Consider the following 12,970-nt stretch of genomic DNA (forward strand, 5'->3'; position numbering starts at 1 on the left):
GGCTTATTACAAAATAACTTGATTTGGGAGCGCATAAAACAAAAAGATAGTGCCCGGTCTTTTTATGTTCTCTCCTTTTTTCATATAGCTCTAAATCAGCGGTTATTTTTGCCTTTTCTAAAAATGGAGGCATCGTTTACACACAGGGAGTGTATGGATCTGAGTCATAGTTCAGCGAATGCTGAGGGACTCATGCAGCCACACCTCTACTAAGAGAACAGAATGTCTCCATCAGCACTGACGCTTCCACGTGCACAGCAAGCACCGTTCTGACTTCCCTCACTGTACAGTAGTTTTGACTGTTGTAGAAGCTCATGTAAGTGGAACCCTACAGCGGAACGTACGCTTTCGGTCAGGTTGTTGTATAAATCAATCAATCGTTTGTTCTTTTATTGTCCATTGTACGAAAACAGCGGTGTATTTATCCACTCTCCTACTGATGGGCACGTGGATTGTTTTCACTTTGGGCCTATGAACGAAGCTGCTGTGAACAAGTCCTTACAGATACATGTTTTCATGTCTCCTGGATAAATACCTGGGAGTGGTGAGATTACTGGGTCCTAGAGCAGATGGCGGTTGGACTTTATAAGGAGTTGACCAAACTTTCCCAAGTGGTGGCTGCTTGGAGCCTTCTCTCCCTGTAGTCTTTAGAATTCTGTCTACCCCACTAAACTAAAGTAGTTAAGCCCCTCTTACGAATTGTTCTTTGTATTAAATTTTACCTGTATCTTCCTCAGTGAAGTGTTTGCTCAAGTCTTATGCCTCGTTTTGGGGGTTGGTGTTTTTTTTTTGTTTGTTTGTTTGTTTTTGCGGTACGCGGGCCTCTCACTGCTGTAGCCTCTCCCATTGTGGAGCACAGACTCCGGACGCGCAGGCTCAGCGGCCATGGCTCACGGGCCCAGCCGCTCCGCAGCATGTGGGATCTTCCCGGACCGGGCCACGAACCCGTGTCCCCCGCATCGGCAGGCGGACTCGCAACCACCGCGCCACCAGGGAAGCCCCTGGGGGTTGGTGTTTTTATTACTGAGTTGTAGGAGTTCTTTATTCAGGATATAAGTGCTGTGTCAGGTATATGTTTTGCGAAAATTTTATCCTAGTCTATCCTTGCCTATTCATTTTATTGTAGTAAAAACACAAAACAATTACCGTTACAAAATGTTAAGTGTATTTACATTGCTGTGAAACCCGTCTCCAGGACTTTTTCATCTTGTGGATCTGAAACTCTGTGCCCCCTGAAGAGCACGCCCCCCTCCTCCTTCAGCTCCCAACGCCCACCACTCTCCTTTCTGTCTTACCTCACATAAGTAGGTTTATGCAGTATTTGTCTTTTTGTGCCTGGCTTATCCCATTTAGTGTAATGTTCTCAAGACTCACCTGTGTGGCAGCCTGTGCCAGAACTTACTTCCTTTTTAAGGCTGAGTAAGAATCCATTGTGTGGATGGATGTTAGGCTTTTCCGTTCATCCATCCATGGACACTTGGGTGGCTCGCACCTCTGGCTGTTGTGAATAGTGCTGCTGTGAGCACGGGTGTGCAAAGATGTCCTCAAGACACTGCTTTTATTTTTATTTATTTATTTATTTATTTTAACCATCTTTATTGGGGTATAATTGCTTTACAATGGTGTGTTAGTTTCTGCTTTATAACAAAGTAAATCAGCTATACATATACATATGTTCCCATATGTCTTCCCTCTTGCGTCTCCCTCCCTCCCACTCTCCCCATCCCACCCCTCCAGGCTGTCCCAAAGCCCCGAGCTAATATCCCTGTGCCTTGCGGCTGCTTCCCCCTAGCTATCTACCTTACTACGTTTGTTAGTGAAGACACTGCTTTAATTAGTGAAGACACTTAATTCTTTTGGATGAATACCCAGAAGTGGGATTGATGGACCATATGGTAGTTCTAGTTTTAATTTTTTGAGAACCCTCCATACTGTTTTCCATAGTGCCTGCACCATTTTAAAATCCTGCTGGCAGTGCACAAAGCTTCCAGTTTCTCTACCTTCTCACCCCTATTTGTTGTTTTCTGTTGTTGTTTTTTATAGCAGCCACGCTATTGGGTATAAGGTGACGTCTCGCTGTGGCGCTGTTTGCATTTCTCTGATGACTAGTCACGTTGAGCACCTTTTCAGGTGCTTATTGGTCATTTGTATATAATCTGGAGAAATGTCCATCCAAGTCCTTTGTTCATTTTTATTTTATTTTTTATTTTAAAATTTTTTTTGCGGTACACGGGCCTCTCACTGTTGTGGCCTCTCCCTTTGCGGAGCACAGGCTCCCGGACGCGCAGGCTCAGCGGCCATGGCTCACGGGCCCAGCCGCTCCGCGGCATGTGGGATCTTCCCGGACCAGGGCACGAACCCGTGTCCCCTGCATCGGCAGGCGGACTCTCAACCACTGCGCCACCAGGGAAGCCCCTTTGTTCATTTTTAAAGTGAGTTATTTGATTTTTGTTGATTTGTAGGAACCCTTTATATATTCTATTAACCCCTTATCAGGTACCTGATTTGCAAATATTTTCTTTGATTCTGTAGGTTGCTTTTCACTTTGTTTATTGTGTCCTTTGATGCACAAAAGTTTTAAAGTTTAATCTCGTCCCATTTGTCTGTCTTTCTTTTGTTGCCTGTGCTTTTGGCGTCACATCCAAGAAATTATTGCCAAGTCCAGTGTCATGAAGCTTTCCCCCATGTTTTCTTCTAGGAGTTTTATAGTTTTAGGTCTTACGTTTAGGTCTTTTAGCCATTTTGAGTTATTTATTATATGTGGTCTATTCATTTTTTAACAGTGTCTTGAGATGAAGTGTAGTTTGGGATTTTGATGTTTATTAATTTAAAATTTTTATTTTATGGTTAGTTCCTTTGAGTTTCCTAAGAAATCTTTGTCACAGAGAAATGCTTCTGTGTTTTCTTCTAGAAATGTTATAGTTTCAGCGTTTGTGTTTGCGCTTGTGACCCACGTCAGGTTCACTCCTGTGTGGGGTGAGGTCGGGGCGGAGGGTATTTTCCCTTGGAGGGGCTACTGCGGCAGACCTCCCCGTCCTGTTGGATGCTGTGATGCTCCACTGGCTTCCCCTCAAGGTGACAGATGTTCTCCTCCAGCTGGCAGGGCCCCTCGGCTGTCAGTTCTCTCTGGGGACGTTTTTTGCTGAAGAAGCCCTGCCCTTCCCTGCTTCCCAAATCACACTTTCCTCCAGAGGAAGTGTGCGTCCAGTGACTGATCCATACAGGGCTTGAAAACACCTCTCTCGAAATCCAGACAGCTGTGCAGGCCGGCCCCGAGGCCCTGGGCTGGCTGGGGTCTCCCTGGGGCTGGACCTCCCCCCCCTGCAGGGCTGCGTCCCAAGAGCACCCCCCAATCAGCCTACCCCAGGGCCCGGCCACGCCTCACACCTCCTTGACTGGGGGCAGGGGTGGGGCTCCTGCAGGGCGCCTGGACCCTCCGGAGAGTGGGAGGGCAACAGCGGCCTACTCTTCCCAGAGCCCCTGGTCACACGCGTGGCACGGTCTTCGCGTGCAAGGCATCCACTTGGTCCCTTTCGGCTCCTTGTACCAGTTTCCAGGCGGGGTGTTTTCCTCCTCACCTCCAGCAAGCAATCCCTGGGCCTCAGCAGGTGCCTGGGACGTCCCGTCAGCTCTCACGTCCAGGGATCAGCCCTGCAGAATGGTCCCCCCGCCTCACACACACGTCAGACCCCAGTCACAAGGCTCGGTTGTCACCTGGGCTTCTGACTGACCGTCTGTAGATCAAGGTGTCCGTGACCCTCTCCTCAGGTTCAATTAACTTGCCAAAGCGGCTCGCAGAACTCAGGGAAACATGGTTAGTCCAAAAGGGCTGTGAAGATTAATGGAGGGAAACCTCACTGAAACGGGGTCAGGAGGCCAGAGGGGGCGCCCTCATCACGGACCACTCAGATCAGTGCAGCTCCCGGTGGGTGGACACTGCAGGCCAACGCTGCTTTGTTGCCCTTTGCAGATACCGTGTGTTTTTACAAACGGAAGCTTTGTGGTGACCTTGCGTCAGCACATCTGTTGGCACTGTTTTCCCGGAAGCATTTGCTCACTTTGTCACGTTTTGGTAATTCTCTCAGTATCGCAAACTTTATTATTATTACCGTATTTGTTATGGTGACCTGTGACCTTTGAAGTTACGTTGTCATTGTTTTGGGGCGCCTTGAACTGCACCCATGTCAGCCGGCAACCTTAATGGACGGATGTGCCTGTGTTCTGACTGCTGACCGGCGCCCCCCCACCCCGCTTCTTCCCCCCAGGCCTCCCCATCCCCTGCGGCACGACAGCACGAAATCAGGCCAGTTAACCCCCCTACAAAGGCCCCTAAGTGTTCAAGTGAAAGGGAGAGTGGCATCTCTCTGCAAGCCACACCCCGCATCCCCGCAGGGCCCTGCCCTGCAGCCCGACACCACCCTCTGCATGGCTCAGAAAGGCTCAGCCTGGTGCCCGGGTCACCCTGGGTCCCTTCTAGCCCGTCCCTCGTCCTCCACACCGCCCTTTGTCCCCAGAGCAGTGGGCTACCCTGTGACAGCTCAGAGTGTCCCGAGGCGGTGAGAGGCAAGGCCTGAGTCCGGTGTGCAGTTACCAGCAGCCTGGGCGGGCATGCCAGGGAGCCTGCTGCCACCCTCCCGGGGCTGAGTCCCGGGGTGGGAACAGCTGCTGCCCCCGTGACCGGGCTCAGGCAGGAGCGTGTCAACGGTGGGTGTGTAGAGCCGCAGCATTTGGGAGGAAGGCCCGAGCTGGGGCTCCGAGCTCGGGGGGCCATTTGGGCTTAGCCGAGGAGGCTCCCCACTCTTCTCCCCGGTTCCCATCCCCCATCGGGAGGGCTTCTTTGGCGCCTCTCCCTCCCGCGCCTCCCGCCGTGTCCCAGGTGCAGCTCTTCTCCCTGCTCTGTTCTCTAGCCTCCTGTTGACAAAAACATTCATCCATATTCAATCTAAGAAAAAACGGAAACTTTTATTCGAGCCAACCTGAGGATTCTAACGCGGGGGACAGTCTTTCAGAAGCTCTGAGGACTGTTCCTCCCCTTAGAGGTCAAAGCACAGTTGTATATGTGTTTGAGACAAAGGGTTATACGTCAAGGTAACATGTGGACACTTTACAGAGTCCAGCAAGGGGAGTGGTGGGTCATCGTGACCCCTTACGGGATTGAGAAAGGAATGTTATCTCCTAAGGAGTGACTTTGCTGGCGCCAGGGGAACCGGCCTTTTGGGCGTGTCTCGCGGCGGGGGGGTGTCTAGTTAGTGTGTGATGCAGACGGACAGGGCGTGCTGAAGGGGGCCAACGGCAGAGAAAATTTTATGTTAACTTTTTCTTTTCTTGCCTTAAAAATCACCTTACCTCGTCATTTCCACCTGACGGCCCTCAGTCGCCGCTGCAGCCATTTGAGCCCGTGCCTGCTGCCGCCCCCACGTGCTGTCCATAGGCCCGCCCTGCTCACTGGCCACAGGAGCCTCTGGGAGCCTCAGGGGTCTCACGTGACACACAGGTGCGTCCCAGGCCAAAGGAATCGTGTTTGTGAGGGTGTCCCGCAGTGACTGGCCCCTCGGATGGCTTTGTTAAAGGGGGAGAAGCTGAGGGAGCCTGTGGCCCCCCGGTGTCTGCCGGGGCCTCGGGAGAGAGGGGGTGCGCTTTTCCCAGAGGACTGGTGGGGGGCTGCTTCCCCAGTGCCCACCATACCTTCAGGACCCGCGGCTGCTCTGCCCCCATGGAGTCCCACGTGTCTCTCTGCAGAGGCCGGGCCCTCGGACCGCTGCTCGAGACCCGTGAGGGCAGAGGGGACGACCAGGGACGAAAGCCTGCCCCAGTGGGTGGGCTGAGTGGAGGGGGGTCCCCATCTGCCACCGGAAGGCCAGCCACCACGTGGCCACCGGTTCTCCGCCGGCCGCTCCCCACACCGCACATAAGCGTGTGGACGTGACTGTCCCCATAACGCTTCATTTGCGGGGACAGCTGGGCCACATTTGGCCCTTGAGTCATGGTTTGCTGGCCCCTGGTCTAGGCCCGTGGTTCTCAAACTTGTGCTTGTGTCATTGTTCCCCCGCGGGGGTATCGGAGCATAGATTGTCGGGGTCCACCCCCGGGTTTCTGAGTCAGGCCGTCTGCCAAGTGTGCCTTTCCAAGTTCCAGGTGAGGCTCTAGGCCAGGGCTGGCTTTGAGAGCCCTGCTCCGGAAGACGGGTACGAGTGCCGGGTGGGCAGGGAGCAAGTAGATGGGGCTGTGGGTGCATTGGGACCAGCCAGGAGCTTCCAAGCCCCAGACACGCCTCCCCCGCCGTGATCCCGCTGTCTGGGATGGGGCCGGGCGTCATATTTTATAAATGCCCCGGGAGGGGTTCTGACCCCGAGCACCCCTGCGCTGGGGGCAGGGAATGGCTCTAGCAAGGGTGTGGATGGGAAGAGAGAGAGAAAAGAGGGTACGAGGGGTCCCTGGGGGTCCAAGAAACAAGTTCCTCTGAACAACTTGAGAAGTAAAACAGATAAAGTCAGGGGTTGGGGTGACCTTGATGAGAACTGATGGCCCTGCCCAGGTCCTCCAAACCCACCTCCCAGTCTGGGCACCACTGGCAAGGCTTGACCAGTGGAGGAGCCTTGGGGGATCCTGGAACAGCTCTTCACTCCAGGGAGAGGGTCTGGGACAGTTCCCTGCCCCCAGTGGGAGAGAGAGGGTTGGGGACAGCTCCCGCCCCAGGGAGAGGGCTGCACGTGTCATCACCCCCAACCACTGAGTTGGGAAGACCGATCCCTGTGGGAGGAGCCAGATCCTCCGGCAGGGGCACGATGGGCACTGAAGCAGCCCTCCAGGGGTCGTTTGTCCCCTCTGCTCCACAACAGGGGGTCAGGTTGCCCAGGGCCTTCATCTTCCTTAGGGTCCGGGCACCCCACCCACCCATCCACACACACACACTCAAGCCCTGGTGTTGGCATGTGGACCCCACCTTCACCCCTGACTCTCCTGGCTTCTCCCCTTTTCCTGGCTTCACAGCTGCAATGCCAGGGCCTCGGTCTCCCTGCTTCCACTCCAAGACACCTTGTTGCCATGACTTTAAATGTCATCCCTGTGCTCTTGACTCTAGAGCATACAGCTGTTGTTTCCTCTGGGCTCTCCAGGTGGCATCTCAAACATAAGGCACCCAGCATGGCCCCAGTTCCTGCCCCAGGCTTTCTGGACTTGGGAAAGAGCATCTCCATCAAAGGTGCTGCTCTGGTCCAAACTTGAGTTGTCCCCGTTTTTATTTTTAGTGTTCCAATAAAACTTTATTGGGGATGGGGATATATGTATACCTATAACTCATTCACTTTGTTGTAGAGCAGAAACTAACACACCATTATAAAGCAATTATACTCCAATAAAAATGTTAAAAAAAGAGAACAGAAAACTTTATTGGGAGACTCCCCTGGTGGCGCAGGGGCTGAGAATCTGCCTACTAATGCAGGGGACACAGGTTCGGGCCTGGTCCGGGAGGATCCTATGTGCCACGGAGCAGCTAAGCCCGTGCGCCACAACTGCTGATCCTGTGCTCTTGAGCCCACGAGCCACAACTACAGAGCCCGTGAGCCACAACTACTGAAGCCCACGCGCCTAGAGCCCGTGCTCCACAAGAGAAGCCACCACAATGAGAAGCCCGCGGACCGCAACGAAGAGTAGCCCCCGCTCGCCACAACTAGAGAAACGCCTGTGTGCAGCAACAAAGACCCAACGCAGCGAAAAATAAATAAATAAATAAGTAAATAAATTTACTAAAAAAAAAAAAACTTTATTGGAACTGGCCCAAGTGGTGGGTCAGATTTTGTCCATGGGTCACTGTTTTCCACTTTTGCATTAATCCACTGTCCAGTGGTGTGTTTTTAAAAAAATTTTACAGTGATTTTTATTTATTTATTTATTTATTTTTGTGGTACGCGGGCCTCTCACTGCTGTGGCCTCTCCCGTTGCGGAGCACAGGCTCCAGACGCACAGGCTCAGCGGCCATGGCTCACGGGCCCAGCCGCTCCACGGCATGTGGGATCTTCCCGGACTGGGACATGAACCCGTGTCCCCTGCATCAGCAGGCGGACTCAACCACTGCGCCCCCAGGGAAGCCCTGATTTTTAGTTTTATACAATTTTATTTTATTTTTTAATAATTTATTTACTTTTGGCTGCGTTGGGTCTTCACTGCTGTGCATGAGCCCTCTCCAGCTGCGGCGAGCGGGAGCCACTCATCGCCGCAGTGCATGGGCCTCTCACTGTGGTAGCTTCCCTTGTTGCGGAGCACGGACTCTAGGGGCGCGGGCCTAGCTGCTCCGCGGCATGTGGGATCCCCCTGGACCAGGGCTCGAACCCGTGTCCCCTGCATTGGCAGGTGGACTCCCAACCACTGCACCACCAGGGAAGTCCCTTTTATACAATTTGAAAGGTTACTTTCCATTTACAGTTATTACAAGATATTGGCTGTATTCCCCTAAATATATGGAACACTTCGCGAATTTGCGTGTCATCTTTGTGCAGAGGCCACGCTAATCTTCTCTCTATCGTTTCAGTTTTCATATATGTGCTGCCAGAGTGAGCACGAGTCGTCCCTGAGTCTTGTCTTTGCCTCACACCCCAAGCTTCAAAACATGCTCCCGGGATGACCACCTCTCACTTCCTCCCCAGCCACTGTCATGCTTCTGCGGGACCCTGACTGCACAGCCCTCAGCGGCTCTCCTGACCCCTCCTGTCTGCCTCTCTCCACACAGCAGAGCTTAAGTCGAACCAGCCAGCCCTCTGGGGGCTGACAGTCACATTTAGGGTTAAACCCAGGGTCCTTACCTGGCTCCACGACCCCTCAGCCAGCATCTGACCTCCTGGGCATTGCTCAGACTCTCAGGCTTGTGCCTGCCTGGGGCCCTGGCACCTGCCTCTTTCTGCCTGGCATGCTTGCTCTCTGCTTAGGCTCTGCTCAGACATCAGCCCTTCAGAGAGACTGTCCCTTGCCACCCTGTTGGAAGCAGGACCATCTATCACTCTACTCCCTGTTGTTCCTTACAGCACTTGTCATCGGCCGACACTGGGGGAGGGTTGTCTGTTGCTGCTCCTCCCCACCAGAAGGTGTGCTCCAGGAGGACAGGGGCTGAGTCCCCAGGGCCTAGAGAAGCTCCTGGCACACAGCAGGGACCCACACACGTGTCACGTAAACAGTTAAGTAAGAGAACGTTTAGACGTAGGTAACCGTAAGCAAAAATACAATCAAAGCAGAATAGTGAAGAAGGCTGGCAGAGGAGCTGAGCTGCCAGACGGTGTCTGCCAGTGACATTCAGTCACACACCCTGGAAAAGAATCCGCTGTTAGGATATCACCAGAAAAGCCCTGCCCGACATACAAACTTGGTTTCCTGGGACTTACGGTTAACCAGTGGGTTGTAAAGGAATGGCTTCCCAAGGTGAATTGTGGCTCAGACAGACAGAGGAGCACGTATGAAAGAGTCTACTTACCCCACAGGCAGGGGCCCAGGCAGGTGTTAGGACCCGCTCCAGGGAGAAGCCCAATGACAAACACACGTATAGAGCAGGAACGGTGATGTGAATGTGCAAACAGACGCAAAACTGGGCTTTCTGGGTGGAGGGGCTGAACTGTGTCTCCCCCTATATTAACACGGTGAAGCCCTGACTCCTCAGCACCTCGGAATGTGACTGGCTGTATTTGGAGACAGGACCTTGAAAGAGATGATTAGGTTAAAACTAAAAAAAAAATGTGGCCATTAGGGTGGGTCCTAATCCAATCTGACCGGTGGGTGTTCTTTTAAGAAGAGGAAATGTGTTCACTCAAAGAGATAAAGAGATGTGTGTGCAGAGAGCCATCCACTTACCAAGGAGAGGCCTCAGAAGAAACCCACCCTGCTCAGCTTGACATGGAACTTCCAGCCTCCAGAGCTGTGAGAAAATAAACTTCTGTTGTTTAAACCACCCAGTCTGTGGTACTTTGTTGTAACAGCCTGAGCAGTTAACACAAACGCTCCCCGGACAGGTTCATTTGCTTGTGTGTAGACAAGAATTACTTTTGCATTGTTGTCAGTTATCAAAATAACTTCTGTCAATGAAAAACATTAATCAACAATCTAAGAAGCAGATGGAAAATTTTATTTGAACCAACCTGAGGATTATAACCTGGGAGACAGTCTTTCATAAAGCTCTGAGGACTGTTCTGTCTGTTAGAGGTCAAAGCACACTTATGTAAGATACTTTGAGAAAAAGGGTTTTATGTCAAATGACATATTGACAGTTTACACAATTCAGATCTACATGTTCAAAGTGAGTAGTGGGTCATCGTGACCCCTTACAGGATTAAGAAGGAAGCTTGTCTCCTAAGAAGTTAAGAATGTGGTGGGTCATTTCGACCTTTACAAGATTAAGAAGGAATGTTATCTACTAAGGAGGTCTGGTTAATGCAAATACACAATGCACACTACGGGGGAGGGAGGAAACCCAAACAGGCAGAGAAAATTTTTTAATTTTTCTTGTCTTGCCATAAAATATGAATTTTATTTCATCAATTTCCCCCTTTTGATCATTAATCTTTTGATAGAAAGCATTAGGTGGTCAAATGTTTGGTCCCTCAATATCAGGGTGGCTGCTTACCTGCCCTGAGTCCATCATGTCCCTCAGTGTTGGGTCTTAGTAAACCCAGTTCTTTCTTTCCCTTTGCACTAGTTGCAAAGTAAGATATTTGCACTAGTAAGATATTTGGCAAGGACTAATGGTGAATTCCAATTTGTCCAACAGGACTTATGCCGATTTTACCTTGCATGTGCATTGTGTATGTTCATTAATTTACAGAGAGCCATAGGTGTGAGCAATAGTTTCAAGTTGTTTAGATATCATCTTAATAGAAGTAGGTGATACACAGACCGAAAGGCAAGAAACTATCACTTTACTTTTTAAAAATATTTATTTATTTAGCCTGCCCTGGGTCTTAGTTGTGGCATGCAGACTTCTTAGTTGCAGCAGGCAAATTCTCAGTTGTGGCATGCATGTGGGATCTAGTTCCCTGACCAGGGATCAAACCCGGGCCCCTTGCATTGGGAGCCCTGAGTCTTAGCTACTGGACCAAGGAAGCTACTGGACCAGGAAAGTTCCAAAAAGCTATCACTTTCTATGTTATACAAGCTGTAATCAAAATCGATGATAACAGTAACAATGTCATTAGTAAAGGTTTAAGCAAAGGTCCTGCTAAACCATACCATTTTCCTAGTATCTCCCCTACACTGGGAAGAGGATTCTTCAGACCTGAAATCTGATTCTTCATATGTATCTTAAGATGAATTATGTTAGAAGATTCATCAGGTATAAAAACCCAATATTCAGTGTGTGTCATAACGCACGTTCCCCCTTGGAGAGCAGTTAGAGAATATTTAGGGCTATACGATTCTGCAGGACTGATTTTCTCATCATGAAGACTTCTGAATCAAGCAAGCTAATGGCTTGATGACTACCATTCAAAGCTTGCTGAGTAAATTTTGTTGAAGCCTCTGTGGTTAATGTTATATTCTATTCCAAGTGAAGGAACAAATATTGCCACCAAGTGGTCATACCATTGGAAAATCGATCAAACCCGGTGTGCTCACATTACAGGCAGATTGGCAGGGACTGTCTCCAAAACTACCCACAGCTGACCTTGAGCCAAAGGGAGAAATACATTTGGTTCATAAGCAACAGTGTGAACAATTGTCAAAGTAATTGGTATACGAGCCTGGTCTTGTATACCATCTTGGGTCAGGCGTCTACTTCAGACGTTTGTTGTCGCCTCATCCTGGTCTGGTAGTGCTGGTCTTAGTTGAAGTAGGGTGTCAGAAACAGGAATTGCAGTCAATTCAAGAGAGGAGGACTGTTAGGTCCCTTCCAACCTGGCTGTAAAGAATCCTTTATCGGATGCCTTTTCCAGTATGCATAATCTCCTTTTCGAAGTTCATGGGGCATCTGATCTTCATCCAAAGACAGATTATTGTGATAAGATTCAGAAACAAACTTAGAATGTCCTTTTAAGATAATCCAGTTAAACTTTACGGTAATGTAACATAGCAACAAGGAGCCATCTGGGAAGTGATTCTTAGGTAGTAAATACAAAACAAAAGCAAAAACACCCTTAAAGACAACAACACTAGAACTTAATGTTCACTGAAATGTAATATTTTTCTCTCTAAAGTTACCCTCATTTCTACCAATGATATAGCCAAATTAAGACTAATTAATTTGCAAAATAAGTCTGGTTTCAATAAACTTGGCCTGATTATTTCCATAAGTGTAATTGATCATACGGGTTCTTACAATATGGCTGTGCTGGAACTTTTTATAAAGAATCTCAAATTGAACTTTTAAAAGACCTCTCTGGGCTTCCCTGGTGGCGCAGTGGTTGAGAGTCCACCTGCCGATGCAGAGGACGCGGGTTCGTGCCCCGGTCTGGGAAGATATTCACATGCCGTGAAGCGGCTGGGCCTATGAGCCATGGCCGCTATGAGCCACGGCCGCTAAGCCTGCACGTCCGGAGCCTGTGCTCCGCAACGGGAGAGGCCACAGCAGTGAGAGGCTCGCGTACTGAAAATAAATAAATAAAAAAATAAAAATAAAAATAAAAGACCTCTCAAGGCCAGGAAAGCCATGCCAAGGTCTTGTTATCAGATTCTGCCTGTAATATCTACAGATTTGGGTGGATTCCTTTCTTCTAGAGGTCCCCCAAATATCTTGAGATTCTTGCACCTGTCAGGAGGTGGCCTTCCTTGTTCACCTGGAAAGGCTGCTGGGAACTTAAGAGTTTCCAGTTTCTGGAGGGATCAGGTAGAAAGAAAAGATAAATGTTTCAGTTCTAATTACAAAGGTATAATTTACCAAATTTAAGTCATAAGTAGCTTAAGGGGAAGGGTTTCCTTATACCTGGAAAACACAGATTAAAAACCAGTAATATTCCAGACGAAAACCCAAAAAATTATAACCACACTCATCAGGCTGCTC

The 12,970-nt window shown here is 49.9% G+C and overlaps 1 protein-coding gene and 1 non-coding gene across 2 annotated transcripts in view; one reads left to right on the forward strand and one right to left on the reverse strand.

The window, feature by feature from the left end:
• The first annotated feature begins 7,143 nt into the window (after positions 1-7,143).
• ASPG (asparaginase) overlaps positions 7,144-12,970 on the forward strand; it is a 34,466-nt gene continuing 28,639 nt past the window's right edge. Inside the window, exon 1 of the mRNA XM_032621768.1 lies at positions 7,144-7,201. Within this exon, the coding sequence (XP_032477659.1) occupies positions 7,144-7,201 (58 nt within the window). The remainder of the gene's footprint in view (positions 7,202-12,970) is intronic.
• LOC116750050 lies at positions 8,451-8,557 on the reverse strand. The gene has a single exon (XR_004348794.1). It is a non-coding gene; the product is annotated as a U6 spliceosomal RNA (small nuclear RNA).

This window comes from Phocoena sinus, chromosome 2, assembly GCF_008692025.1.
Source record: "Phocoena sinus isolate mPhoSin1 chromosome 2, mPhoSin1.pri, whole genome shotgun sequence".
NCBI lineage: Eukaryota > Metazoa > Chordata > Mammalia > Artiodactyla > Phocoenidae > Phocoena > Phocoena sinus.